Source organism: Aquarana catesbeiana, linkage group LG06 (assembly GCF_042186555.1).
Source record: "Aquarana catesbeiana isolate 2022-GZ linkage group LG06, ASM4218655v1, whole genome shotgun sequence".
In the NCBI taxonomy this organism is placed as follows: Eukaryota; Metazoa; Chordata; class Amphibia; order Anura; family Ranidae; genus Aquarana; species Aquarana catesbeiana.
This window is the reverse complement of record NC_133329.1, coordinates 6,343,616-6,370,952: the sequence shown is the minus strand read 5'-3', so window position 1 is coordinate 6,370,952 and position 27,337 is coordinate 6,343,616. Positions and strand designations below refer to the sequence as shown.

Genomic DNA, 27,337 nt, shown 5'->3' with positions numbered 1-27,337 from the left:
GCTAGTATGTGAAACTTACCTTAAAACAAGGCCCTCACCGCTGACAGGGCTTCGATCTTCACCCGGTTTTCCTTCCAGATCCACAGGCTCTGGTCCTTGGAATGGACAGCATGCGCAGGAGTTTCTGTTCACGACACAAGGCTCTGAAGGAATCACAAGGATATACCGTTCCTTCAGAGCGCAGGTGCCGGTGACCTCACCGGGGCCTTCACAAGTAAATATCTCCTAAACATTGCACGTTTAGGAGATATTTACTGTACCTATAGGTAAAAAATCAGCTAAGGGAGTTTACTGCCACTTTAACATTAAAACTTCATCCCTGACCTAACCTAGAAAAGTAACCCTTTACTTTAAACTACTTAAGGACCGGGCCTATTTTTCAAATAAATTTGTTGTTTACAAGGTAAAATCATTTTTTTTTTGCTAGAAAATTACTTAGAACCCCCAAACATTATATATTTTTTTTCAGACACCATAGAGCAGTGGTCATCATCTCCTGTCCTCATAACCCGCTAACAGGTCAGGTTTGCAAGATAACTGAAATACATCACAGGTGATATAATTTGCTGATCAGTGATTGCAGTATTCTAGTCTGCATCTCCCCCAAGGTAATACATAAAACCTGGCCTGTTAGTGGGCCCTGAGGACAGGAGTTGATGACCACTGCCTTAGAGAATAAAATGGCGATCATTGCATTACTTTATGTAACACCATATTTGTGCAGTGGTCTTGCTAACACAATTTTTAGGGGAAAAACACACTTTTTTGAAATAAAAAATAAGAAAACAGTAAAGTTAGTCCAATTTTTTTTTATATTGTGAAAGATAATGTTACGCCGAGTAAATTGATACCCAACATGTCATGCTTCAAAATTGCGTCCGCTCGTGGAATGGCGACAAACTTTGAAACTTAAAAAATCTCCATAGGCGATGTTTAAAATTTAAAGGTTACCAGTTTTGAGCTACAGAGGAGGTATTTTGCTACAATTATTGCACTCACTCTAATGCCGCGTACACACGGTTGGATTTTCCGATGGGAACTGTTCAATGGGAGCTTGTTGTCGGAAATTTCGACCGTGCGTAGGCTCCATTGGACATTTTCCATTGGAATTTCCGACAAACAAAATTTGAGATGTGGATCTCAAAGTTTCCGACAACAAAATCCGTTATCGGAAATTCCGATCCTGTTGTACACAATTCCGACGCACAAAAGTCCACGCATGCTCGGAATCAAGCAGAAGAGCCGCACTCGCTATTGAACTTAATTTTTCTCGTCACGTCGTACGTGTTGTACGTCACCACGTTCTTGACGATCGGAATTTCCAACAAGATTTGTGTGACTGTGTGTATGCAAGACAAGTTTGAGCCAACATCCGTCGGAAAAAAACATGGATTTTGTTGTCGGAAAATCCTACCGTGTGTAAAAAAAATGAGTCACTTTTATTCCTATTACGAGGAATGTAAACATCCCTTGCAATAGAAAAAAAGCATGACAGGACCTCTTTAATGTCAGATCTGGGGGTCAAAAAAGCTCCGATCTCACATTTACACTTAAAAGCAATAAAATAAATAAATAATTAAATAAATAAATGTCTTTTTTTTTTTTTTTTAAATAAGACCCTTAAGACCATTGGGCGGAAGTGACTTTTGACGTCACTTTCGTCATCTGTATGGAGCTGAGTGGGGGCCTTTTTTTCCCTCACTTGACTCCATGCCTCGCAGGGGAAAAAGGACCCGATTGTCTCCGCCGCTACCGACAGCTCCGGGAAACTGCGGAGACCACCGGGGAGCAGCGGGGGGGTGAACCTCTCCTGCCGCCGATAAAAATGATCTTGTGGCAAATCCACTGCAGAGACCACTTTTATCTGAAAGTGGACTGCCCGCTGTTTAAGAAGATACCGGGCTATCTGCTGCCATAACCCCGGGATTTAATGTCAAACAGTCAACGTATAATGACGGCGGCGGTCCGTAAGTGCTTAAAGTGGATGTAAACCATCACATATACCCAGTGAAGTGAACAGCCTCAGATGATACACAGGGATGAAACAAATCTCCCTACATAAGTTGTACATGTATATCTGCTATCTTCATCTTTATATACTTTTTAGAAAGTGCACATCCTCTTAGGAGATTTTCTGCTTAGTACTGCAGTAAAGTCTGGGCATACAGCCAAGACAGCTGATTGGAGGAAAGGCACACACCCCTCTCCTCATAGGTAGAGATTTTCAGCTCTGTCCCTTGAATAGTTCACGGCTCTACTAATCTATTTATAGCATCCTCCCCAACACAAAACCCCGGCTGCTTTTATCACATGTGTGACGGAGAACTTTTCGAGACTTCAGGAGTTATCAGGCTCGTGTTTACATCCACTTTAACTCCAACACTTAACTCTTCACCTAACTTTAAGCAATAACTCTAGGCCCTCAGGGTCCCCCAACTTTAACCCATTCCTAACAATTATCATTCACTTGTCCCTTCCCTGGCCATAACACTTAGCCCACATCTAAAGTTTAACACTTAAAATTCTTCCCATAGCTCAGGGCTGTTCCTTCCTAACTCTTACACCTTGTTGGCTCATATCTCTGAGGGGCAGTTTTATCAGCTAATTGGCAGGGGCAGGGAAGAGTTGGCTCAAGCGTTCAACTTCAGGGTAGCTATGATTAAGCACTGTTTGTTAATGTGAAACGCGTCAGCTCTTCTGTCCGTTCTGCTGTGGCATGTATTTTTGATCCTGTATTTTAAATAAAAGGCAATTTTTTCAGAGTGCGGCTGTCCAGAACTACTTCCCATCTATTGCTATATGCATTGCCAGCACCTGTGGCATCTAAACTGGTGAAGAGGTTTACTATCATTAGACCCTCCTGGAGCGGTGATACTCCCTCCCTCCTGTTCAGCTTCAGGTTCTTGTAGTCACGGGCCTATTATAGAAACTGGAGTTTGGGAGTTTCTTGAGGTCTCTGCAAGCTATGTGAGTCTTCATACAGGTATAGAACACACGTTCCTCTAAAACAGTGGTCTTCAAACTGAAGCCAGATGTGGCCCTTTGCCTGCCTTTATCCAGCCCTTGGGGCACTATTCCTGTCATTGATATGAGGCATTATTTCTACTGACACCAATGAGGCATCATTCTTTCCATTGACAGCAAAGGTGGGGCATATTTCCTCTCATTGACACCAACGTTGGGGCCCTTTTCTTTCTACTGACACCAACATTGGGATACATCCTTCCACTAATATAAATGTTGGAAAACTTTTCCTCCCACTGATACCAATGATGGGGCACTATTCCTTCCACTAACACCAACAAATGGGCACTATTCCTCTCACTGACATCAACGATGGGGCACTATTACTCCTACTGGCACCAATGATGGGGCACTACTTCTCCACTGACACCTATAATGGGGCCCAATTCCTCCCACTGACACCAATGACAGGGCAATATTACTTTCACTGACACCAATGAAGGGGCACTATTCCTCCCACTAATACCAATGATGGGGCACTATTCCTCCCACTAATACCAATGATGGGGCACTATTCCTCCCACTATTACCAATGATGGGGCACTATTCCTTCCACTAATACCATCAATTGCATCAATAGTATGTAAACTCTTGGAGGGGATGATAAGGGACTTTATACAAGATTTTAGTAATAAGAACGATATCATTAGCAGTAATCAGCATGGATTCATGAAGAATCATTCTTGCCAAACCAATCTATTAACCTTCTATGAGGAGGTGAGTTGCCATCTAGATAAAGGAAGGCCCGTAGACGTGGTGTATCTGGATTTTACAAAAGCATTTGACACAGTTCCCCATAAACGTTTACTGTACAAAATAAGGTGCGTTGGCATGGACCATAGGGTGAGTACATGGATTGAAAACTGGCTACGTGTTCAGAGGGTGGTGATAAATGGGGAGTACTCAGAATGGTCAGGGGTGGGTAGTGGGTCCCCCAGGGTTCTGTGCTGGGACCAATCCTATTTAATTTGTTCATAAACGACCTGGAGGATGGGATAAACAGTTCAATCTCTGTATTTGCAGACGATACTAAGCTAAGCAGGGCAATAACTTCTCCGCAGGATGTGGAAATCTTGCAAAAAGATCTGAACAAATTAATGGGGTGGGCGACTACATGGCAAATGAGGTTCAATGTAGAAAAATGTAAAATAATGCATTTGGGTGGCAAAAATCTGAATGCAATCCATACACTGGGGGGAGAACCTCTGGGGGAATCTAGGATGGAAAAGGACATGGGGGTCCTAGTAGATGATAGGCTCAGCAATGGCATGCAATGCCAAGCTACTGCTAACAAAGCAAACAGAATATTGGCATTAAAAAGGGGATCAACTCCAGAGATAAAATGTGAATTCTCCCGCTCTACAATACTCTGGTCCAGCCGCACCTAGAGTATGCTGTCCAGTTCTGGGCACCAGTCCTCAGGAAGGATGTACTGGAAATGGAGCGAGTACAAAGAAGGGCAACAAAGCTAATAAAGGGTCTGGAGGATCTTAGTTATGAGGAAAGGTTGTGAGCTCTGAACTTATTCTCTCTGGAGAAGAGACGCTTGAGAGGGGATATGATTTCAATGTATAAATACTGTACTGGTGACCCTACAATAGGGAGAAAACTTTTTCGTGAAAGGGAGTTTAACAAGACTTGTGGCCACTCATTACAATTAGAAGAAAAGAGGTTTAACCTTAAACTACGTAGAGGGTTCTTTGCTGTAAGAGCGGCAAGGATGTGGAATTCCCTTCCACAGGCGGTGGTGTCAGCGGGGGGCATCGATCGCTTCAAGAAACTATAAGATAATCACCTGAATGACCACAACATACAGGGATATACAATGTAATACTGACATATAATCACACACATAGGTTGAATTTGATGGACTTGTGTCTTTTTTTCAACCTCACCTACTATGTAACTATGTAACCAATGATGGGACACTATTTCTCCCACTAATACCAATGAAGGGGACACTATTCCTCCCACTAATACCAATGAAGGGGACACTATTCCTCCCACTAATACCAATGAAGGGGACACCATTCCTCCCACTAATACCAATGATGGGACACTGTTCTTCCCACTAATACCAATGATGGGACACTATTTCTCCCACTAATACCAATGATGGGACACTATTTCTCCCACTAATACCAATGAAGGGGACACTATTCCTCCCACTAATACCAATGAAGGGGACACTATTCCTCCCACTAATACCAATGATGGGACACTATTTCTCCCACTAATACCAATGATGGGACACTATTTCTCCCACTAATACCAATGAAGGGGACACTATTCCTCCCACTAATACCAATGAAGGGGACACTATTCCTCCCACTAATACCAATGATGGGACACTATTTCTCCCACTAATACCAATGAAGGGGACACTATTCCTCCCACTAATACCAATGAAGGGGACACTATTCCTCCCACTAATACCAATGATGGGACACTATTCCTCCCACTAATACCAATGAAGGGGACACTATTCCTCCCACTAATACCAATGATGGGACACTATTTCTCCCACTAATACCAATGAAGGGGACACTATTCCTCCCACTAATACCAATGAAGGGGACACCATTCCTCCCACTAATACCAATGATGGGACACTATTCCTCCCACTAATACCAATGATGGGACACTGTTCTTCCCACTAATACCAATGATGGGACACTATTCCTCCCACTAATACCAATGATGGGACACTGTTCTTCCCACTAATATCAATGATGGGACACTATTCCTCCCACTAATACCAATGATGGGACACTATTCCTCCCACTAATACCAATGAAGGGACACTATTCCTCCCACTAATACCAATGATGGGACACTATCCCTACCACTAATACCAATGATGGGACACTATCCCTACCACTAATACCAATGATGGGACACTATTCCTCCCACTAAAACCAATGAAGGGGCACTGTTCTTCCCAATAATACCAATGATGAGGCATTATTTATTTTCCTATTGACCACAGACACTATGTGGTTTATTTACTAATGGAAAATAGACTGTGCACTTTGTAAAGTGCAATTTCACTCTGCGAGTGCAGTTGCCCCAGAGCTTAGTAAATGAGCAGAAACTCTGCTGATTTCCATCATCCAATCATGCGTAAGCAAAAAAGGCAGGTTTTTTTTTTCCTTTGCATGTGATTGGGTGTTCTTTGCAAATTGAAGCTTTACCTAATTTTCCAAGCTCTGGAGTCTATTTGCCGTTAGTAAATCAACCCCCTTGTATTTTTTTTTTTTACTTTCACTGATCACCAAGCGACCAGGCATTTTCTTCTCCCACTGGCCAGTCCGGCCCTCCTATAGTCTGAAGGACAATATACAGGCCCTTTGTGTAGAAAGTTTGGAGACCCCCTGCTCTAGAATATTCCCTTTAGGAAACTTCTCTAGATGTGTATTGAGGGACAAAAATAGGAAAAAAAAGTTTACGGAATCTTGGATGGTTTACTCATCACCATATATAATGTACAACAAGAGCAACCAATCAATGATATGATCATCACATTATATTGTACAAGTATAATATTCCCCCTTCTTTCTTATGATTGCTGTATTTTAATGTATATTCAATAAATTTGTTATTTTTTATACATATTGTCTCACGCTGTGCTGCAAAAATCCCTATTTTGAGAAGTCAAACTCAACTTCTTTTTCTTTTTATTATATTGTACATGTAGAAAATAATCCATGGGACTTCCACCATTGTGATCTGATAGAAGAATAAAACACTTACTGATAGAAATGGGGGGAACCAGACCTGGAAAAAATAGAATGAATGATGAGAAATGGATACATATTATCAGACACGTTGACATTCTTCAATGTTTCAATGTTTGTTGACATTCTTCAATGTTTCAATTGTATGGCTGGTTTGGGGGCATAGCATAGAAATAATGTAAATGATCCAATCACAAGTTTACCTGATTGCCTAATTAGTCCAATTGTCAAAGTACCATCAGAACTCTGGGCGGTCCCAATTTCATCACTTCGACTTTGACAGATCTAAAACAAACAAGGTCATTAAGAAATGAGGGACGGGTGACACGGGTTCATCAGTATAAGATGTTCTCTATGAAGTCATCACAGAATATCACAGAGCTAATCTGATGAGCTGACTGATTGGAGCTCAGGTCACACCTTGTCATTTATATACTGTATATACAGTGCCTTGAAAAAGTATTCATACCCCTTGACTTTTTCCCACATTTTCTCATGTTACAACCAAAAACCTAAATGTATTTTATTGGGGTTTTATGTGATAGACCAACACAAAGTGGTACATAATTGTGAAGTGGAACACAATAATGTGACATAAAATAGTTGCAACGACCGCCATTTTATTCCCTAGGGTGTCTGCTAAAAAAACATATATAATATTTGGGGGTTCTGAGTAATTTTCTACATGTTAGGAGAGGAGCACCAGAATATGCCTGGTATGGAAATGGTTAAAGATTGACTGTACTAAGACAATATAATCCACCACTCTGAGAGGGGGGGCGTATCATTTTGAATGTATGGCTCGTTGTTGGAGGCGTCCTGGTTAAGGACTTTGGGACTAGACCGGCCTTCTGCTCTGCTCTAACCCTCTTTCAATAAGCTGGAAACCTACTTACAGGTCTACAGGATCCAATAGTGATGTCGCACAGCCTCACAGCACAGTGTAGGTACACATAGTCATAATTTCCAACAAACTTGAATACCTGCACAGAAAACCGTCCTTTACTGGAGACACCGTTCTCTTCAACAGTTATAGTTCCATCTGACTTGTTAGGACAGCTAAGGAAAGTAAAAGTATATAGTAATATACATTGTACTAAAAGACTTTATTCAGAGAACTAATAATGTACATTATGATTTACAAATTTAAAGCAAAAGGCCAATCAGATCTGATACTTTAACCAGAGCCGGTGCTACCACTAGGCAAATTAGGCAGCTGCCTAGGGCGCCCGGCCACTGGTGTTCTTACTCTCTTCTCTCTGCAGCAAGCAACTAAGTCTCAGCATCAGCAAGAAGCCGCCACTCCATTCGCACATAGTGTCAGAGGCACAGTGGCAGTGGAGGACTGTGTCCCGACTCCCAAATGAATGGAAGCAAGAAAACATTTAATGATGGGCGCTGGTGAGGCTGCATTTGATGGGTGCTGGTGAGACTACATTTGATGGGCGCTGGTGAAACGGCATTTGATGGGGGCTGGTGAGGCTGCATTTGATGGGCGCTGGTGAGGCTGCATTTGATGGGCGCTGGTGAGGCTACATTTGATGGGCGCTGGTGAGGCTGCATTTGATGGGCGCTGGTGAGGCTACATTTGATGGGCGCTGGTGAGGCTGCATTTGATGGGCACTGGTGAGGCTACATTTCATGGGCACTGGTGAGGCTACATTTGATGGGCGCTGGTGAGGCTGCATTTGATGGGCGCTGGTGAGGCTGCATTTGATGGGCGCTGGTGAGGCTGCATTTGATGAGCGCTGGTGAGACTGCATTTGATGGGGGCTGGTGAGGCTGCATTTGATGGGGGCTGGTGAGACTGCATTTGATGGGTGCTGGTGAGGCTGCATTTGATGGGCGCTGGTGAGGCTGCATTTGATGGGCGCTGGTGAGGCTGCATTTGATAGGCGCTGGTGAGGCTGCATTTGATGGGCGCTGTTGAGGCTGCATTTGATGGGCACTTCATTAAAAAGGTGGGGTATACACTGGCAGGGCAAAGGGGATGGAGTTAGGGGTGGAGCCAGGAGGGGGGCGGCAAAATGAGGTTTTGCCTAGGGTGTCAAAATCCTTGCACCAGCCCTGACTTTAACTTTGGATGGACACAGGTGGGTTGCACCATCCAGCAGCTTCTCCTGTCTCTGGACACTGGTAGAGAGATCTCTGCACTCAGGTTTCCAATATTTTCCTCCTTTTTCATCTGTTATGGGGATCCCAGTCTGCCTGCCCATGTTTTATGGTAGTAAACCAAGGTTGGTTCACAGATCCCTCATCTATCACTCCCGGTCATGGAGAAGGAAATGTGGGGTGTCAGTAGATGGATCTTATTACATCTAAATTTACCTGTCTTTGATGATGTAGTATTTCAGGGTGTCATTCACATTACTTGTTTGGGTGGCGTAGCAGTTCTTCATCACCAGAACAAGATTTGATGTGCCACCCAGAAAGAAGACTCCGACATACAAGAATTGCCCTGTGGTCAGGGCGACTTCTGATCCAGTGTATGGAGTTGTGTAGCCGCTATCTCTATACAAAGCCATGATAGCCTGGAACTCTCCCATCTCAGGAACTGTGATATTTATAGACCTGCCTTTTAAATAGCAGAATAATGAATAATTAAATGGACAACACTAACAATTTAAGGGACAGCTAAAAGGTAAACTGGTAAAGAATGGAAAGGATAGAAGGAGGATAATTAGAAGGTTCAGTCATAGTTACAGACAATAAAGCAATACACAGGTATTCTGCACAACTGGAGGATAGATGACCGAGGCCTAAATACAGATCATACCATAGGAAAATGACTGTCACATGACTATATGACATGACCATATCCCGATAAAACAGCTGCTCCAGAATGGCTGATACTTGTCTTTTTCCCCATAATCCCCTATTACTAGAAACAAGAAACTGGTCCTCTGTAGTCAGTAGACAGGTGACAGGACCTCTTTGTATGAATTATGTGTCCGGAGGGTCAGAGAGGTTTTCTCCTATATCACAAGAGTCCTTGATACCATGTGACAGCTGGCAGAGGGGTCACTGGGTGAGTCTGGGACCAATTAATGGATTGTAGGCTGCAGACTGGATAAAAACGTATACTATAGGGGCAAACATTAGTAACCCCCCACCCCCCAAGTAGGTGAATTTAATTGTTTCTATGGAAAAATGAATCTTAATACTCCATCATACAAAGACATTGTAGACAATTGTGTTCCTTCAACCTTGTGGTAACAGTTTGGTGAAGAGCCTTTTCTGTTCCAGCATGGCTGTGCTGGAGCCAGCTCCATAAAGACATGGCTTGAGATCTTTGGGATAAATTGGAGTGCCAATGGTGAGCCAAAATCTTTTTTTGGTGCCCAATGTGGGGTCCAACATGTGAACGTCCAACATCACTACCTGCCCTCACACATAAGCAAAAAGTCCCACACACACCCTCCTATATAATGTGCAAAGACTTTCCAGATAGAGATGGGTGAATCTGCTTAAGTTTGATTAGCCAAGGGCTCAGCAAATCTTGTATGAATTTTGATTAACTGAAACTTAAAGTTGAATACCATTAAAGTCCACAAAGGGCAAGTCTTAAATTCTGGTCATTTTTAGGGCTAATAAGCAAACTGCTGTAAAGTAGACATGGGATGGTGGAGGGACATGTACATGTATGTAAAAACATACTAGGGGGTTGGGTGTTTTTATCATACAGCTTTAACCACTTACGGATCGGCTGTTTGAAGAGGAATACCCTTGTTATGACAGCAGCTAGCTACCATAACCCCGGTCTCCTCTTCTTCAGCGGGTGGTCCGCTTTCAGATAAAAGTAGTCTCTGCAGTGGATTCGTCGTGAGATCACTTTTATCAGTCAGGAGAGGGCCCCCCCACCTCCTGCCCCGCTCCGCGGGTCTCCGTCGCTTACTGGAGCTGCAGGTAGCGGCGGAGACAATCACGTCCTTCCCCCTGTTTGGCTGGCTGCCAAGTGAGGGGAAGATGGCCCCCACTAGGCTCCATGGCATTGACTGGCAGAAGCAATGCCAAACGTCACTTCCGCCCAATGCTCTTAACTGGTTCCCGACCAGCTCACTACTGTGGCAGAATGGCTCCCCTGGGTGAAACCTCATAAGGGTACATCCTTCAGCTTTTCGGCCACCAGAGGGTGCGGGCTCGCGCCTCCCGGGGCACATGCCTAGAGCACGGCGGGGGACCCGATGCGGGTGGCCGGCGGGCACAAGCGCCAGCACAGGGATTTGTGTGTGTAAACACACAAATCCCTGTGCTGTCAGAGGAGAGGAGCCATATTGTTTGTTCCTAATAAGTAGGAAAAACGATATGTCTCCTCTCCTAGTCAATCCCCACACAGTTAGAACACACTGAGGGAACACATTTAACCTCTTGATCGCCCCCTAGTGTTAACCCCTTCCCTGCCAGTGACATTTATACAGTAATCAGTGCATTTTATAGCATAGCATACTAGCTCACTATGAATTACTTACCTGCGATCGAAGCCCCTGCAGCCAACCTCGTACCCCGCTCCGGTGGCCGACATCGCTCCCAGAGTTACTTCCGGGTATCGCGGGCTCCGGTGCTGTGATTGGCCAGAGCCGTGATGACGGCACTCCCGCGCATGCACGCGGGAGCCGCCAGCAACGGCACAGTCTAACTGAAGCAACGGCACGTACGAGCTGCTGTCAATCACAGACAGTGAGCCAAATGAGGAGAGAGAGAGAGGGGACAAGGCCAAGCCACAGCTCTGTGTCTGAGCCTGGTGAATGCGCCTGGTTGGATGCACTCAGCAGGAGGGAGGGGTCAAGAGCATTGTCAAGGGACCCGGGAAGAGGAGAATCGGGGCTGCTCTGTGCAAAACCATAACACAGAGCAGGTAAGCATAACACGTTTATTACTAAAAAAAAACATTGTCTATAATATACCTTTAAGGTTTGAGATTTAAGGTGAAACAGTGAATGTTTGATTCAAACCAAGCACTCATCTCATCCCCCTTGCTTAGCAGTTTACCCCAGTTGCAACAATGTGACAGCAGCCCCCCCGCCACCCCCAGACAGGAATCATGGGTGTGATGGACCCCATACTTAAGATGAGTCTGCCCACCGTAAATGCTTATTCTGTCCAGTACCACACGATCCAGAATCCCTCAGAGCACCCAGTCATTAGCCATAACTCAATGTAGGGTGAAAACAACAGACCCTTTATTCAAACACATGTAACAACAGATATACAACTCAGGGACAATCCCCCATTTGATTCAAGACGGGGTAAACTGTCCAATCAGCAATTAGAGACACGCAGGCATTGAAACATTGGAATAATAGAGCAGCTTATCAGCAGGGAGGGCTGTTGGAGGGACCCCCCCCCTCCCCTCTCTGCCCTGCCCCAGTTTACATGCCAGGAACACCAATACAAACATCCATCCCATAATACATTTCTTCTAAGGCAGACAGACACAACAGAACAATGGGACACATCCACACCCCAAACTATCCCAGCAAAGCGTCCAACAGCATGAGACAACACACAATATATACATAGATACAACATTCCAGTGTGGCTGTACAGCGAGTCCGACTAACACAGGTCATAGTGGTGTTCTCTGTCACCCTGTGCCCCTAATGGACATGGGGTGATTTACACATAAGAGGGGCCGGGGGAGGTGAAGAAGGAGTTTCCAGAGCTCTCCAAGGTAAGCTGGGTTCCACAAGTCCCCCACCCAAAGGGACTCCCAGTGGGCTCTCACTGGATCTGACCCCCCCAGTTCTCTGAGTGAAATGAAATGTGTATTTCTTTATTAACATGGTAGGGGGTTTTAAGTGAGAATCCCCACCCTCAGAATGTATAGTTTCTTATTAGATTAGAAGTTCCTCAAATCAGACCACACACTTTTATCCTCATAATACTCTGTCTTTAAACTGTTGTAGACATTGATTACCACCTTCATGGCTAATAACACATTGGAGATAAAGGAAAGGAAGCTGTTGAGTGGCTTTCTGGAAGACCACACCATCTTCTCTCCTGCCCCTCGGGGGATATTTCCCCCCTTGTTCTAGACACAGGTTCTCCATTCTCATTCCACTCCCTTTCTACTAGATATTCTCTTATGCTTACTACCTGCTTATCCCCCCCCCCCTTTTTTTTTTTATTCTCTCCCCAGACCCTCATATTCAGTCAGAGAGTTTCTCTGAACCTGGGAAGTCCCTACTACTAGGAGGACGACATTGGCCAGAGTTGATTTAATGCTTTAACCGCCTATTGCAGAAGATCCCTCCAAAGACAACAATATGTATTCTCTCACTCCTGGTAGGAGAAACTGTCAACCCTTTGTACCTCCTATACCCCCTTTCCCTGCTCCCTATCCTCTCCTATACGCAGCCTGTTTTACAAGCCTATAAGCTTTAACCACTTCAATACCGGGGGGCACTTTCCCCTCTTCCTGCCAAGGCCAATTTTCAGCTTTCAGTTTTGAAAAAAAACGTTTTTCTTTGTTTCTGTAAAAAACTTTGTAAATAAGTAAGTTTTCTCCTTCACTGATGGGCACTGATGATGAGGCATGTACAGTATCTCACAAAAGTGAGTACACACCTCACATTTGTGTAAATCTTTTCTTCTCTCTTTTCATGTGACAACACTGAAGAAATGACACTTGTCTACAATGTAAAGTAGTGAGTGTACAGCTTGTATAACAGTGTAAATTTGCTGTCCCCTCAAAATAACTCAACACACAGCCATTAATGTCTAAACCGCTGGAAACAAAAGTCAGTACACCCCTAAGTACCACCACAGCCACGACGCCTGTCCAATCGCTCCGCCATGGGGAGAGGGGCTTTCGCCTGCTGAGGGGAGAGAAGACAGTGCTGAGAGAAACTCTGGACCACCCCGCCCATCCAGAGACAAAAAGAATGTAGGAAGGCGGGGCGGACACTGAAAAATGATGTCAGCTGACCAGCTGACACCAATTGAGTGAAGTGGAGGAGCTCTCCCTATGAGGAAAGGCATCCCCGGAGGCACAGTGACGGAAGTAAGTGACAAATTGCAGTGCAATAGACCCATCCCAACCTCCACCACCACTGCTTCTTACTGATCCCATCCCTACCCCCTCCCCTTTACTTCTACATCAGAGGTAATGGGGGGATAGAGATGAGATCAGTGGTGGGGGATGGGATCAGTAAGAGGCAGAGGTGGTGATGGGAGAGGATGGCACCACCGCTGCCACCCCCCCTCAAGTACCACCGCTGTCAACCCCCAAGTACCACCGCTGCCATCCCCCCTCAGGTACCACCGTTGTCACCCCTCAAGTACCACCGCTGCCATCCCCCCTCAAGTACCACCGCTGCCACCTCCAAGTACCACTGCTGCCACCCCCCTCAAGTACCACCGCTGCCACCCCCCATCAAGTGCCACCACTGCCACCCCCCTCAAGTACCACCGCTGCCACCCCCCTCAAGTACCACCGCTGTCACCCCCCAAGTACCACCGCTGCCATCCCCCCTCAAGTACCACCGCTGTCACCCCCCAAGTACCACCGCTGCCATCCCCCCTCAAGTACCAACGCTGCCACCTCCAAGTACCACTGCTGCCACCCCCCTCAAGTACCACCGCTGCCACCCCCCTCAAGTACCACCGCTGCCACCCCCCTCAAGTACCACCGCTGCTAAACCCCTCAAGTACCACCGCTATCACCCCCCCAAGTATCACTGCTGCCATTCCCACTCAAGTACCACTGCTGCCACCCCCCCCCTTCAAGGGCCACCGCTGCCACCCCCCCCCCCGCAAAAAAGGAGGGTTTTTTGGTGTTTTTTTAGGGGGTTATTAGACTTCAATAATTCATAAGGCGTTAGGGAACCTTCTTTGACTTCTCCTAGACCTGCCCTTAACCAGAAATACCAGTTTGGTGAAATCTTGACAAAAACCTAATAATTTTCATCAGTATCACTGCACTTGTACCCAGTCAAAAGTCGGGGCCCCCATGTAGAGCCTGAGCCAAGGATCCAAGGGACAGATATGAAGGTGAGGTGGTAGGAGACATCACAAAATGCGGCACTGCATTAGAAACATTTTAGGTTCACGCGCTTTAAATATTGTGTCGGTTACATACCTGGTGCTTGGCCAGCTGTGAAGGTCACCACCGATGTGCTGGACAAAATCAGCAAGATTACGAGGGGCTTAGACATGGTGGTTGTTTTCCAGTAGAATCAGACCCAGCAGTGTTGGCTCCTGGAAAGTCTTCCTTTACCTGAGATACCAGAGATACAATGGCTTCATCTCACCCACCTTATCATATGAAATGTAATTTTAGAAGGAAGTAAAAATTCAGAAGGTCATTTGATGCTGATCACCGAGTTTACAGACACACGTACTTTACTTTTCCATTCTATAAACCCACAAAGATTGAATATGCCTAATGCTGTGTGTTTATAACCTCTAGTTATCTATTGAAAGCTTTGAGTTTATAGAAGTTAAATTATTTTGCCGGTGTCATTCCCCTCCGTTTACTATAAATAGCCACAATGAGAAGAAAGTCTGTGACTTCTATAAAGACTTTGCTGCAATAAATGGCATTTTATTTGACTTTTTTCTTTTTTTTGTGTGTAAGAGACAGCATGAAGGGTTGTTCAGCATTTCCTTATTGCTCAATAAAATGAAGCCTAGATGAAGGACTAAACTGTTTAGCAGGCAAGCTGCGTCTCTGTTGTGCATCTCGAAATGAAATATTCAGTAGTACAGGCCAGTGTTCCTCCTGTTAGAAATGGGGCACATCCCCCCCTTACACATGGAGCTCCTAATGGGACCTTTCCACACACTATGCTCAGCCCCCCATTAGCCCCCTCCACTCTCGGAGTTCCCCCTTGCAAGATGTTTTTCTTTATTTTAATTTTCAAGATGTCTTCAGGCCAGTGGCGTCTCCAGCTTTCATATTTAGGGGGGGCACATGGGGGGACAGGGACAAAAGTAGGGGGGCAACTATAAAATGCAATGATATATATATATATATATATATATATAAAATCTCCTGGGGCCCATTACTACGATCCCACAAGGGGCCCTTTCACATGTTCTGCAGTGAGCTCCCTTCCTACTGTATTGGGGTCCCCCAGGGTGGCAGAAAACAAGAGATATATGTCACCAGGATACCAAGAAAATATAAGGGTCCAAAGCAGTGGGAGAACTATCAGGGTTGCAAAGGTTGTCTTGCCTCCGGGCCCTGGTGTTCTGCCACTGTGCGGTTCCCCAGCCTCCTCTTGCTGTCCTGCCCCTGCTATAGACTGCGCTGGTCTGGCATCTCTTGGAATTTACAGGCTGGTTCTCCTGTCCTAAGGACGGGAGAAATCAGTCTGTTTTTTCAGTAACTGAGAGTCCTGGTGGAGTCCTTCCTGCAAATCGCTCTTCTCCCTGCCAATGAGGATGCAGGGGAAGGAGCAGATCGGCGGCCGTGGTTGTGTGAGCGCTCGCATTATGCCGTGTCAGTGAGCAGAGGGAGGGGGGAGGAATCACCGGCAGGAGCTGACTGGGGACGCTCTCCCTCTTAGACATTGCCTTTTTGTAAAAAAAAAAAAAAAAAACATTTAATTGGGGGGCACATGGTGGGGCACAGCATAATGTTGAGGGGGTAAGGGCCCCCTCTGCCCCCCCTAGGGACGCCATTGCTTCAGGCCAGTCACATGACACGTTAGTAGTATGAGAATGAGAACGGCTTGACCGTCTTTGAAAACGTCCTATGACGAAACGCGTAAGGCGTAGTCACGCTCACACGTCACACCCGGAAGTGTAGGCTGGAACGCAAGGTGGGACGCACGCTCGTAGCTCGTTGCTGATCCCATCCCTGTATACAGCGTTGCCTATTTCACTTATACTTACTTTGTGGATTGTAATTTTGGACTTCTTTGGCTTATGTGCAATAAATAAACTTGACTTACTTCACGAAGGAAGCCCCCTTTTGTTTCTCTTTTCTCTGCATCTCTGGAGAGTCTAACAGATTAAGGTGGTATATCGATGGAGTAGCAAGGTTACATTAAAAGCACATATCTCCCCTGGAACAGCCGTAAGGATCGCATAGAGTAGAGGAACGGCAGCACTACTGGAGTCATTTTCATCCGCCCTGAGGCACCTGTCGCTCGATACCCCTGTAGGGGTGATTACCTCTGGTGAGTGGGGTAGCATTGGGGGGTGAGCACTTCAAGTCACCATCTGAACAAAACGCACAGAAGTCACTGTGGTGAGCCCTTAAGGGTGAAATAATCAGCTTTCACATTTGAACTCTGTTCTCTTATCTGGTTAAAAACACCCCTTTTTGCATGGACTATATATATAAAAAACTTTTTAGAAGTTAATCATCACCTGGTATAAACAAGAGTAATTGTAATCTACCTTTTATGCATGTCATCCTTATATTTATATATTTATATGTTCCTATTTTATTATATTTAATGATTTAATTTTTATTTTGTCACACATAAGGAAACTTTTAGGATTATAAGCGCCATAGTGTCCCAATACTTTTGAACATTGGGATCAACCACAAACCCACTCAATTTTTTGTATACACTTATGGAAGGGTTAATACAGATATCATACTGACACCACTATGCACATTTAATTTTCTCATTATTTAAAAAAAAAAAAAAAAATTCTGGCGCCATTTTGTCCCAATATATTTTAACTCTGGGGTCAATTTATTATTTTTTATTCGTAACTAACTGCATCGTTCACCACATTATTTTCCCACTGATTTATCATATATTTCACCTTGGCAGACATTCTATTTCACTGGGGGGGGACATATTTTATTTAGCAGTTTTATTTAGCAATTTCTAAATTACTGGTGTTTTGAGTATTTTGGTTATGCCCGAATATATGGGTTCCTTTTGTTTGGGACCCTATTATGATAGCTGATGGTGGAGTTTTTATATACTGTAGCCATATAAAATTAGTTAGCATTTTATGACACCTGTACCCATTATTTAACAACGGAGAGGGCAGCGCCGTTCTCATTCTCATACTACTTATCCATTTATGCAATTAGACCCCTAGGGGTACTAATTAGGGATAGGCAGCAGCCCTCACACTGTCCTATCTATCTTTATTTACATGACACGTTAGGTCCTCTTTGGATCTAGTGGGCCCTCCTCAGTGATCTGTACTCACAGGATCTCCCAGGGAATGATGTTGGGAGTCGCTCATCCCAGGAGACTGAAGACATCTTTCGGTGCAATGGGATTACTTTGGGGACAGCCCCCAATCTAAAAAAAAGTATTGTATTCCATCACCTGCTGGGGGACTATTTAAAAAAAAAATACTCAGAGTTGGTCATTAAAGCTGAATTGCAGGTAAACAGCTAATTACACAAACTGGATACATACACTATATTGCCAAAAGTATTGGGACGCCTGCCTTTACACGCACATGAACTTTAATGACATCCCAGTCTTAGTCCGGAGGGTTCAATATTGAGTTGGCTCCGCCCTTTGCAGCTATAACAGCTTCAACTCTTCTGGGAAGGCCGTCCACAAGGTTTAGGAGGGTGTCTATGGGAATGTTTGACCATTCTTCCAGAAGTGCATTTGTGAGGTCAGGCACTGATGTTGGACGAGAAGGCCTGGCTCAGTCTCCTCTCTAATTCATCCCAAAGGTGTTCTATCAAGTTTCTCCACCCCAAACTCATTCCTCCATGTCTTTATGGATCTTGCTTTGTGTACTGGTGGGCAGTCATGTTGGAACAGGAAGGGGCCGTCCCCAAACTGGTCCCACAAAGTTGGGAGTATAAAATTGTCCAAAATGTCTTGGTATGCTGATGCCTTAGGAGTTCCATTTACTGAAACTAAGGGGCCAATCCCAACCCCTGAAAAACAAACCCCACACCATAATCCCCCCTTCCCCCACACCATAATCCAATCTCCACCAAATGATTTGGACCAGTGCACAAAGCAAGGTCCATAAAGACATGGATGAGCGAGTTTGAGGTGGAGGAACTTGACTGGCCTGCACAGAGTCCTGACCTCAAGCCGATAGAACACCTTTGGGATGAATTAGAGTGGAGACTGCGAGCCAGGCCTTCTTGTCCAACATCAGTGCCTGACCTCACAAATGTTCTTCTGGAAGAATGGTCAAACTTTCCCATAGACACAATCCTAAACCTTGTGGAAGGACTAAGACTGGGATCAGTCCTGAGGTTTGAACACTTCTCTCACACAGCACAATCCTGTATGGGAGAGCTGGAGACCTGGTTTTTTCCCTCTGCGGTTCAGGAACACTTCCAGGTCTTGCCCCCCCCCCAAAAAAATACAGATTGATTGCCTGGATCGACCATTAATTATCGATTATGATAGTTAATGTACGAAAAATTATGTATAGTTTATCAATCTTTCACCAAGATGGAATAACCAAAAACACGTATAGTTCTCCCATGAGGATCACTTCTAGGACACGGCGATTGATTCAAGAAGTTTTATTAAATTGAAAAAAAAAAAAACACAACAAATTAATGAAAAAGGAGACTAGTAATTTACCCCACCGGTAGTTTAAAAATAGGACAACATTGTTTTATAAGACCGAGCCTCTTTCTCAGAATTGTTGTTAAAAACAAGGTTTTTTTTTTGTTTTTTTTTGCTAGAAAATGACTTAGAACCCCCAAACATTATACAATTTTTTGCTAACACCCTAGAGAATAAAATGGCGGTCGTTGCAATACTTTCTGTCACACCGTATTTGCGCAGCGGTCTTACAAGCGCACTTTTTTTTGAAAAAATACACTTTTTTTAATTAAAAAATAAGACAACAGTAAAGTTAGCCCAGTTTTTTTTTTTTATATCGTAAAAAGATAATGTTATGCCGAGCAAATTATTACCCAACATGTCACGCTTCAAAATTGCACCCGCTCGTGGAATGGCGACAAACTTTTACCCTTAAAAATCTCCATAGGCGACGTTTAAAAAAATTCTACAGGTTGCATGTTTTGAGTTACAGAGTAGGTCTAGGGCTAGAATTATTGCTCTCGCTCTACCGATCGAGGCAATACCTCACATGTGTGGTTTGAACACCGTTTTCATATATGCGTTCACGTATGCGTTTGCTTCTGCACGCGAGCTCGGCGGGACAGGGCGCATTTAATTTTTTTTTTTTCTTATTTATTTTACCTTTTATTTTTTATTTTTACACTGTTTAAAAAAAGTGTCACTTTTTCCTATTACAAGAAATGTAAACATCCTTTGTAATAGAAAAAAAGCATGACAGGACCTCTTAAATATGAGATCTGGGGGGTCAAAAAGATCTCACATTTCATATTTACACTAAAATGCAAAAAAAAAAAAAAAAAAGAAATTTTGTCATTTAAAAAAAAAAAAAGGCCCTTTAAGAGCTATGGGCAGAAGTGATGTTTTGACATCGCTTCCGCCCAGCAGTGTCATGGAGACGGGTGGAGACTTGCACAACGAGAGTTAGTTTCGGTTCGTTGTCATTTGTAAAATACATAATTTTGTTCTATTATATTTGTTATGTTACGTTAATTAGTTTTCGGATAATTCATTATTATTCTTGGAGTGCCAATATTCGTTATTAGGGATGAGCTTCGAGTTCGAGTCGAACTCATGTTCGACTCGAACATTGGCTGTTCGCAAGTTCGCCGAACAGCGAACAATTTGGGGTGTTCGCGGCAAATTCGAATGCCGCGGAACACCCTTTAAAAGTCTATGGGGGAAATCAAAAGTGCTAATTTTAAAGGCTAATATGCAAGTTATTGTCATAAAAAGTGTTTGGGGACCCGGGTCCTGCCCCAGGGGACATGGATCAATGCAAAAAAAAGTTTTAAAAACGGCCGTTTTTTCATGAGCAGTGATTTTAATAATGCTTAAAGTCAAACAATAAAAGTGTAATATCCCTTTAAATTTCGTACCTGGGGGGTGTCTATAGTATGCCTGTAAAGGGGCGCATGTTTCCTGTGTTTAGAACAGTCTGACAGCAAAATGACATTTTGAAGGAAAAAACTCATTTAAAACTACCCGCGGCTATTGCATTGCCGACAATACACATAGAAGTTCATTGATAAAAACGGCATGGGAATTCCCCAAAGGGGAACCCCGAACCAAAATTTAAAAAAAAATGACATGGGAGTCCCCCTAAATTCCATACCAGGCCCTTCAGGTCTGATATGGATATTAAGGGGAACCCCGGCCAAAATTTAAAAAAAAAAATGACGTGGGGTTCCCCCTAAATTCCATACCAGACCCTTCAGGTCTGGTATGGATTTTAAGGGGAACCCCGCGCCAAAAAAAAAAAAAACGGCGTGGGGTCCCCCCAAAAATCCATACCAGACCCTTATCCGAGCACGCAACCTGGCAGGCCGCAGGAAAAGAGGGGGGGACGAGAGTGCGGCCCCCCCTCCCTCCTGAACCGTACCAGGCCACATGCCCTCAACATTGGGAGGGTGCTTTGGGGTAGCCCCCCAAAACACCTTGTCCCCATGTTGATGAGGACAAGGGCCTCATCCCCACAACCCTGGCCGGTGGTTGTGGGGGTCTGCGGGCGGGGGGCTTATCGGAATCTGGAAGCCCCCTTTAACAAGGTGACCCCCAGATCCCGGCCCCCCCCCTGTGTGAAATGGTAAGGGGGTACATAAGTACCCCTACCATTTCACGAAAAAAGTGTCAAAAATGTTAAAAATGACAAGAGACAGTTTTTGACAATTCCTTTATTTAAATGCTTCTTCTTTCTTCTATCTTCCTTCATCTTCTGGTTCTTCTGGTTCTTCTGGCTCTTCTGGTTCTTCCTCCGGCGTTCTCGTCCAGCATCTCCTCCGCGGCGTCTTCTATCTTCTTCTCCTCGGGCCGCTCCGCACCCATGGCATGGGGGGGAGGCTCCCGCTCTTCTCTTCTTCTTTTCTTCTCTTCTTCTCTTCTTCATTTTCTTCTCCGGGCTGCTCCGCAATCCATGCTGGCATGGAGGGAGGCTCCCGCTGTGTGACGGCGCTCCTCGTCTGACAGTTCTTAAATAACGGGGGGCGGGGCCACCCGGTGACCCCGCCCCCCTCTGACGCACGGGACATGACGGGACTTCCCTGTGGCATTCCCCGTGACGTCACAGGGAAGTCCCGTCAAGTCACCGTGCGTCAGAGGGGGGCGGGGTCACCGGGAGGCCCCGCCCCCCCGTTATTTAAGAACTGTCAGACGAGGAGCGCCGTCACACAGCGGGAGCCTCCCTCCATGCCAGCATGGGTGCGGAGCGGCCCGGAGAAGAAAATGAAGAAGAGAAGAAGAGAAGAAAAGAAGAAGAGAAGAGCGGGAGCCTCCCCCCATGCCATGGGTGCGGAGCGGCCCGAGGAGAAGAAGATAGAAGACGCCGCGGAGGAGATGCTGGACGAGAACGCCGGAGGAAGAACCAGAAGAGCCAGAAGAACCAGAAGATGAAGGAAGATAGAAGAAAGAAGAAGCATTTAAATAAAGGAATTGTCAAAAACTGTCTCTTGTCATTTTTAACATTTTCGACACTTTTTTCGTGAAATGGTAGGGGTACTTATGTACCCCCTTACCATTTCACACAGGGGGGGGCCGGGATCTGGGGGTCACCTTGTTAAAGGGGGCTTCCAGATTCCGATAAGCCCCCCGCCCACAGACCCCCACAACCACCGGCCAGGGTTGTGGGGATGAGGCCCTTGTCCTCATCAACATGGGGACAAGGTGTTTTGGGGGGCTACCCCAAAGCACCCTCCCAATGTTGAGGGCATGTGGCCTGGTACGGTTCAGGAGGGAGGGGGGGCCGCACTCTCATCCCCCCCTCTTTTCCTGCGGCCTGCCAGGTTGCGTGCTCGGATAAGGGTCTGGTATGGATTTTTGGGGGGACCCCACGCCGTTTTTTTTTTTTTTTTTGCGCGGGGTTCCCCTTAAAATCCATACCAGACCTGAAGGGCCTGGTATGGAATTTAGGGGGAACCCCACGTCATTTTTTTTTTTAAATTTTGGCCGGGGTTCCCCTTAATATCCATACCAGACCTGAAGGGCCTGGTATGGAATTTAGGGGGACTCCCACGTCATTTTTTTTTTTTTAATTGTGGTTCGGGGTTCCCCTTTGGGGAATTCCCATGCCGTTTTTATCAATGAACTTCTATGTGTATTGTCGGCAATGCAATAGCCGCGGGTAGTTTTAAATGAGTTTTTTCCTTCAAAATGTCATTTTGCTGTCAGACTGTTCTAAACACAGGAAACATGCGCCCCTTTACAGGCATACTATAGACACCCCCCAGGTACGAAATTTAAAGGGATATTACACTTTTATTGTTTGACTTTAAGCATTATTAAAATCACTGCTCCTGAAAAAACGGCCGTTTTTAAACCTTTTTTTTGCATGGATCCATGTCCCCTGGGGCAGGACCCGGGTCCCCAAACACTTTTTATGACAATAACTTGCATATAAGCCTTTAAAATTAGCACTTTTGATTATTCATGTTCGTGTCCCATGGACTTTAACGGTGTTCGCGTGTTCCAACGAACTTTTTTCCTGTTCGCATGTTCTGGTGCGAACCGAACAGGGGGGTGTTCGGCTCATCCCTATTCGTTATACTGAATCTCGAATTGTGTCGAATGTATTCGTTATATCCGCTATAATTTTTGTATTGGTTAAAATTCGATATTAATGTAAGTATATATATTCGTGATAATGAGTCGTAGTTTGGAAAGTCGTTTGTTTATTGAATCTATTAACACACAAAATGACAATATCTCTTCTCTGCTCAAATACAACACAACACCCTTCCCACTCATTTCTCAGGAATGCACTTTGCCGGTAATCCAACTTCCAGCACAAATGAATCAGCTGATTGGTCTGTAAGATTTACTTTGAGTTGACCTTTTGTTTCATTAGATCTTTAACGAATTACCGAATCATGTCGAATTCATCTGTATCTGCTATAATTTCTTTTGTATTAGTTGAAATTCTATATTTATGTATGTATATTGATTAGTGATAATGATTCATAGTTTGGAAAGTTGTTTGTTTATTGACTCTATTAACACACACATTGACAATATCTCTTCTCCTCTGCTCAAATACAACACAACACCCTTCTCCCTCAGTTCTCAGGAATGAATCTATTAACACACACATTGACAATATCTCTTCTCCTCTGCTCAAATACAATACAACACCCTTCTCACTCACTTCTCAGGAATTAATCTATTAACACACACAATGACAATATTTCTTCTCCTCTGTTCAAATACAACAACACCCTTCTCACTCAGTTCTCTGGAATGAATCTATTAACACACACAATGACAGTATCTCTTCTCCTCTGCTCAAATACAACAACACCCTTCTCACTCAGTTCTCTTGAATGAATCTATTAACACACACATTGACAATATCTCTTCTCCTCTGCTCAAATACAATACAACACCCTTCTCACTCACTTCTCTGGAATGAATCTATTAACACACACAATGACAGTATCTCTTCTCCTCTGCTCAAATACAACAACACCCTTCTCACTCAGTTCTCTGGAATGAATCTATTAACACACACAATGACAGTATCTCTTCTCCTCTGCTCAAATACAACACAACACCCTTCTCACTTCTCAGGGATGCACTTTGCCGGTAATCCAACCTCCAGCACAAAATTAATCAGCTGATTGGTCTGTAAGATTTACTTTGAGTTGACCTTTTGTTTCATTAGATCTTTAACGATTTACCGAATCATGTCCAATTCATTTGTTATATTCGCTATTATTTCTTTCGTATTAGTTGAAATTTGTTATTTTTTTATTCGGATGCATCCGAATGTCCGAAAGATGCAAAATTTGGTCGAATTTTGATTCTTTACAGAACTAATTGCACATGTCTAGTGGGGGCCATCTTCCCCCTCACTCGTCTCCATGCACAGCCACGGGAAGAATCCGATCGCCTCCGCCGCTGCCAACGGCTCCGGTAAGTGGTGGAGGGCACCAGATCGCGGCGAGAGGGGGGGGTGGGCCCCTCTACCGCCGCAGATAAAAGTGATCTCGCGGTGAATCCGCCGCAGAGACCACTTTTTTCTTGTACCGGACCGCCGGCCGAACACGGGGATAGATACCAGGGTTAGGGCAGCTAGCTGCTGCCATAACAACGATATCCTCAAAATAAGGACAGTACATCGACGTACGGCGGTCCGGAAGTGGTTTAAAAGAAGGGGAATCGCAGCTGCGCATACCATACAATACAACACTGAAACCATCACCTAGGTCAAATATTAGCACCTGTAATCGCAGACTTAAATAATATATACATAAAGAAAGGGCCAAGGGGGTGCCACATCCATATGAAATTGCTAAAGAAAAAGGGGGAACGTTGGAGGGAACTTTATAGGTACCAGAAAAGGAATAAAAAATATATTATTCGAAAAAGAATTAATTTATTATACAAAGGTATAAACAATTGACAATATAACATTAAAAAACAAATAGCGTTGGCTTCCAATAAAGTAAGCCACACATAGTAAGTATATTGCTCCCTATTGCTGCTTGAATATGACAGGTCGACGTTTCGCTTTCGCTTCCTCAGGACCTATATGCCTGACACCAAGCAGAGGGATTCTGCATAAGAATGGAGAAATAATCATATTTCAAATACGGACAATGGGTGCAGATATATCAGAAGGTGAGATGTCCAGGAAAGACATATAAGTGATGCATAGAGGAAACCACTCACTTAGAACAGCATATCTCTCATACGCATGACATGCCCCACGCCTTCGCCGGGTGCTTGGATGGTACCAAGAATCACAAGGATGCCCGGAGGGGTCAATCAAAAATCTATATAATATAAAAAAAAAAGACTTAAATAATAACAATATAGAGCTTAATTCACAAAAGCCAAATTTGAATACTGATGCAGTTTTACAGAGCAGGCTGGTTGGAGACTAGAAATAGCGAGTCAAGGAACCCGTAGAGATGTGGGCGGTTGTTGGACGGGTTGGCGAGTTCGTTGCTCTCAGATACTCAAAAAAGCACACAGGGTATCGTTTTCCTGCCCACACAATGGATGGTTATCAGTCCCTTATAACTTTGAACAGCTAGTAGGGTCGCCCTGAACACTTTAGCGGTGCACCACAAAAACATTTTTTTTTACAATACACACTATAGGATTGTAACAGACCTGTGACACCTTTGGGCGCTCCAAAGAGAATAGTAAAATGCTGGGCACATAGCGCCCCCTCACCCTCCTATCAGGACCTGTTCTGAGCCACATTCCTGTCTGAATATCGTGTCCGGGTTTCAGACTGACTGAAACCCGGACACATGATTCAAAATCCGAACTGTCCGGGTGAATCCTGGACAGGTGGCACACCCTAATAGCCAGACAGATTACACCTGGTGAAGCAGGGAGGTGATTATATTGTAGATGAAATAATCAGATGGAACGGACTTGGCATTGAGTCACTTTTACCCTGTTTCCCCGAAAATAAGACCTAGCGTGATTGTCGGTGATGGCTGCAATAAGCCCTACCCCCCAAATAAGCCCTAGTTAAAGTCTATTTTCAGGGTAGGGCTTATTTTCGGGGAAAACAGGGTGGGGCTTATTTGGGGGGGTAGGGCTTATATTGCAGCCATGACTGACAATCACGCTAGGTCTTATTTTCGGGGAAACAGGGTAGCAGTGTGGACACATCTCCAAAGGCCGTCAGATGGGGAGGTAAAAGGCCGGGGACAGGAACAAACACAACTGTGTAAATAGACTTTACTTGAAGACAACGCTCACCATGTCATACATCCCGGTCACTTCCCTGTACCTCTACCCATCGATCCGGATTGAAACGCGCTCAGAAAGAGCCGATCTCTTTGACGCCTTAAAGTTTTCCCACTGTGTATAAAGTGCCGTTCATGCAGGTTTGTTGTTTCCAGTCATTGGATTAGAAGCCTTTGGTCCTCTACCAATCCTACTGCTTCACCTGTGCAGAAAACAGGCAATCCCCCCACCCGACGCGCTGAACGTCACGCCGACGTGTTTCACTAGCCAAACAACGTTTCCTCAGAGCTGGGAGGGTTTTTTTCTGGGAGCTGGGCTTAAAGCAGAGTTCCACCCATTTTTTTTTTACTTTGTCTGTATGAGTTAAGGACATGCAGCACTTTTCTGTCCTTACAAAAAAAATGTTTGGGGGACTGGAACTCCGCTTTACATAGTCTCAAAATCCCAGCTGTAATACCTGTGTTTGACCACAAGATGTCACCCACACCACCTCCCATACTTAACATTCAGCATAGGAATCACTGAGTGCGCTGGCTTATGTAGTCAGCCGCAAGGGGGAGCATTATACTATAAATCCCGGTCACTTCCCTGTACCTCTACCCATCGATCCGGATTGAAACGCGCTCAGAAAGAGACGATCTCCTGATGCCTTGAGGTTTTCCGCTGTGTATAAAGTGCCGTTCATGCAGGTTTGCTGGTTCCAGTCATTGGATTAGAAGCCGCCATTCCTCTACCTTTCTACTGCTTCACCTGTGCAGCACACAGGCAATCCCCTGCCTGACGTGCTGAACGTCACGCTGACGCGTTTCACTAGCCAATCAACGCTAGTTTCCTCAGAGCTGGGAGGGTTTTTTTGGGAGCTGGGTTTAAAGCAGGGTTTAAAGC

The 27,337-nt window shown here is 44.7% G+C and overlaps 1 protein-coding gene across 1 annotated transcript in view; it reads right to left on the bottom strand.

The window, feature by feature from the left end:
- Positions 1–15,024, bottom strand: part of LOC141148142 (pancreatic secretory granule membrane major glycoprotein GP2-like) — a 74,245-nt gene extending 59,221 nt beyond the window's left edge. The window contains exons 1-5 of the mRNA XM_073635330.1: positions 14,842–15,024; positions 9,090–9,336; positions 7,745–7,820; positions 6,965–7,046; positions 6,778–6,801 (exon numbers count right to left, since the gene is read on the bottom strand). Coding sequence (XP_073491431.1) covers positions 6,778–6,801; positions 6,965–7,046; positions 7,745–7,820; positions 9,090–9,336; positions 14,842–14,917 — 505 coding nt within the window. The 5' untranslated portion in view covers positions 14,918–15,024. The remainder of the gene's footprint in view (positions 1–6,777; positions 6,802–6,964; positions 7,047–7,744; positions 7,821–9,089; positions 9,337–14,841) is intronic.
- Positions 15,025–27,337: the final 12,313 nt, after the last annotated feature.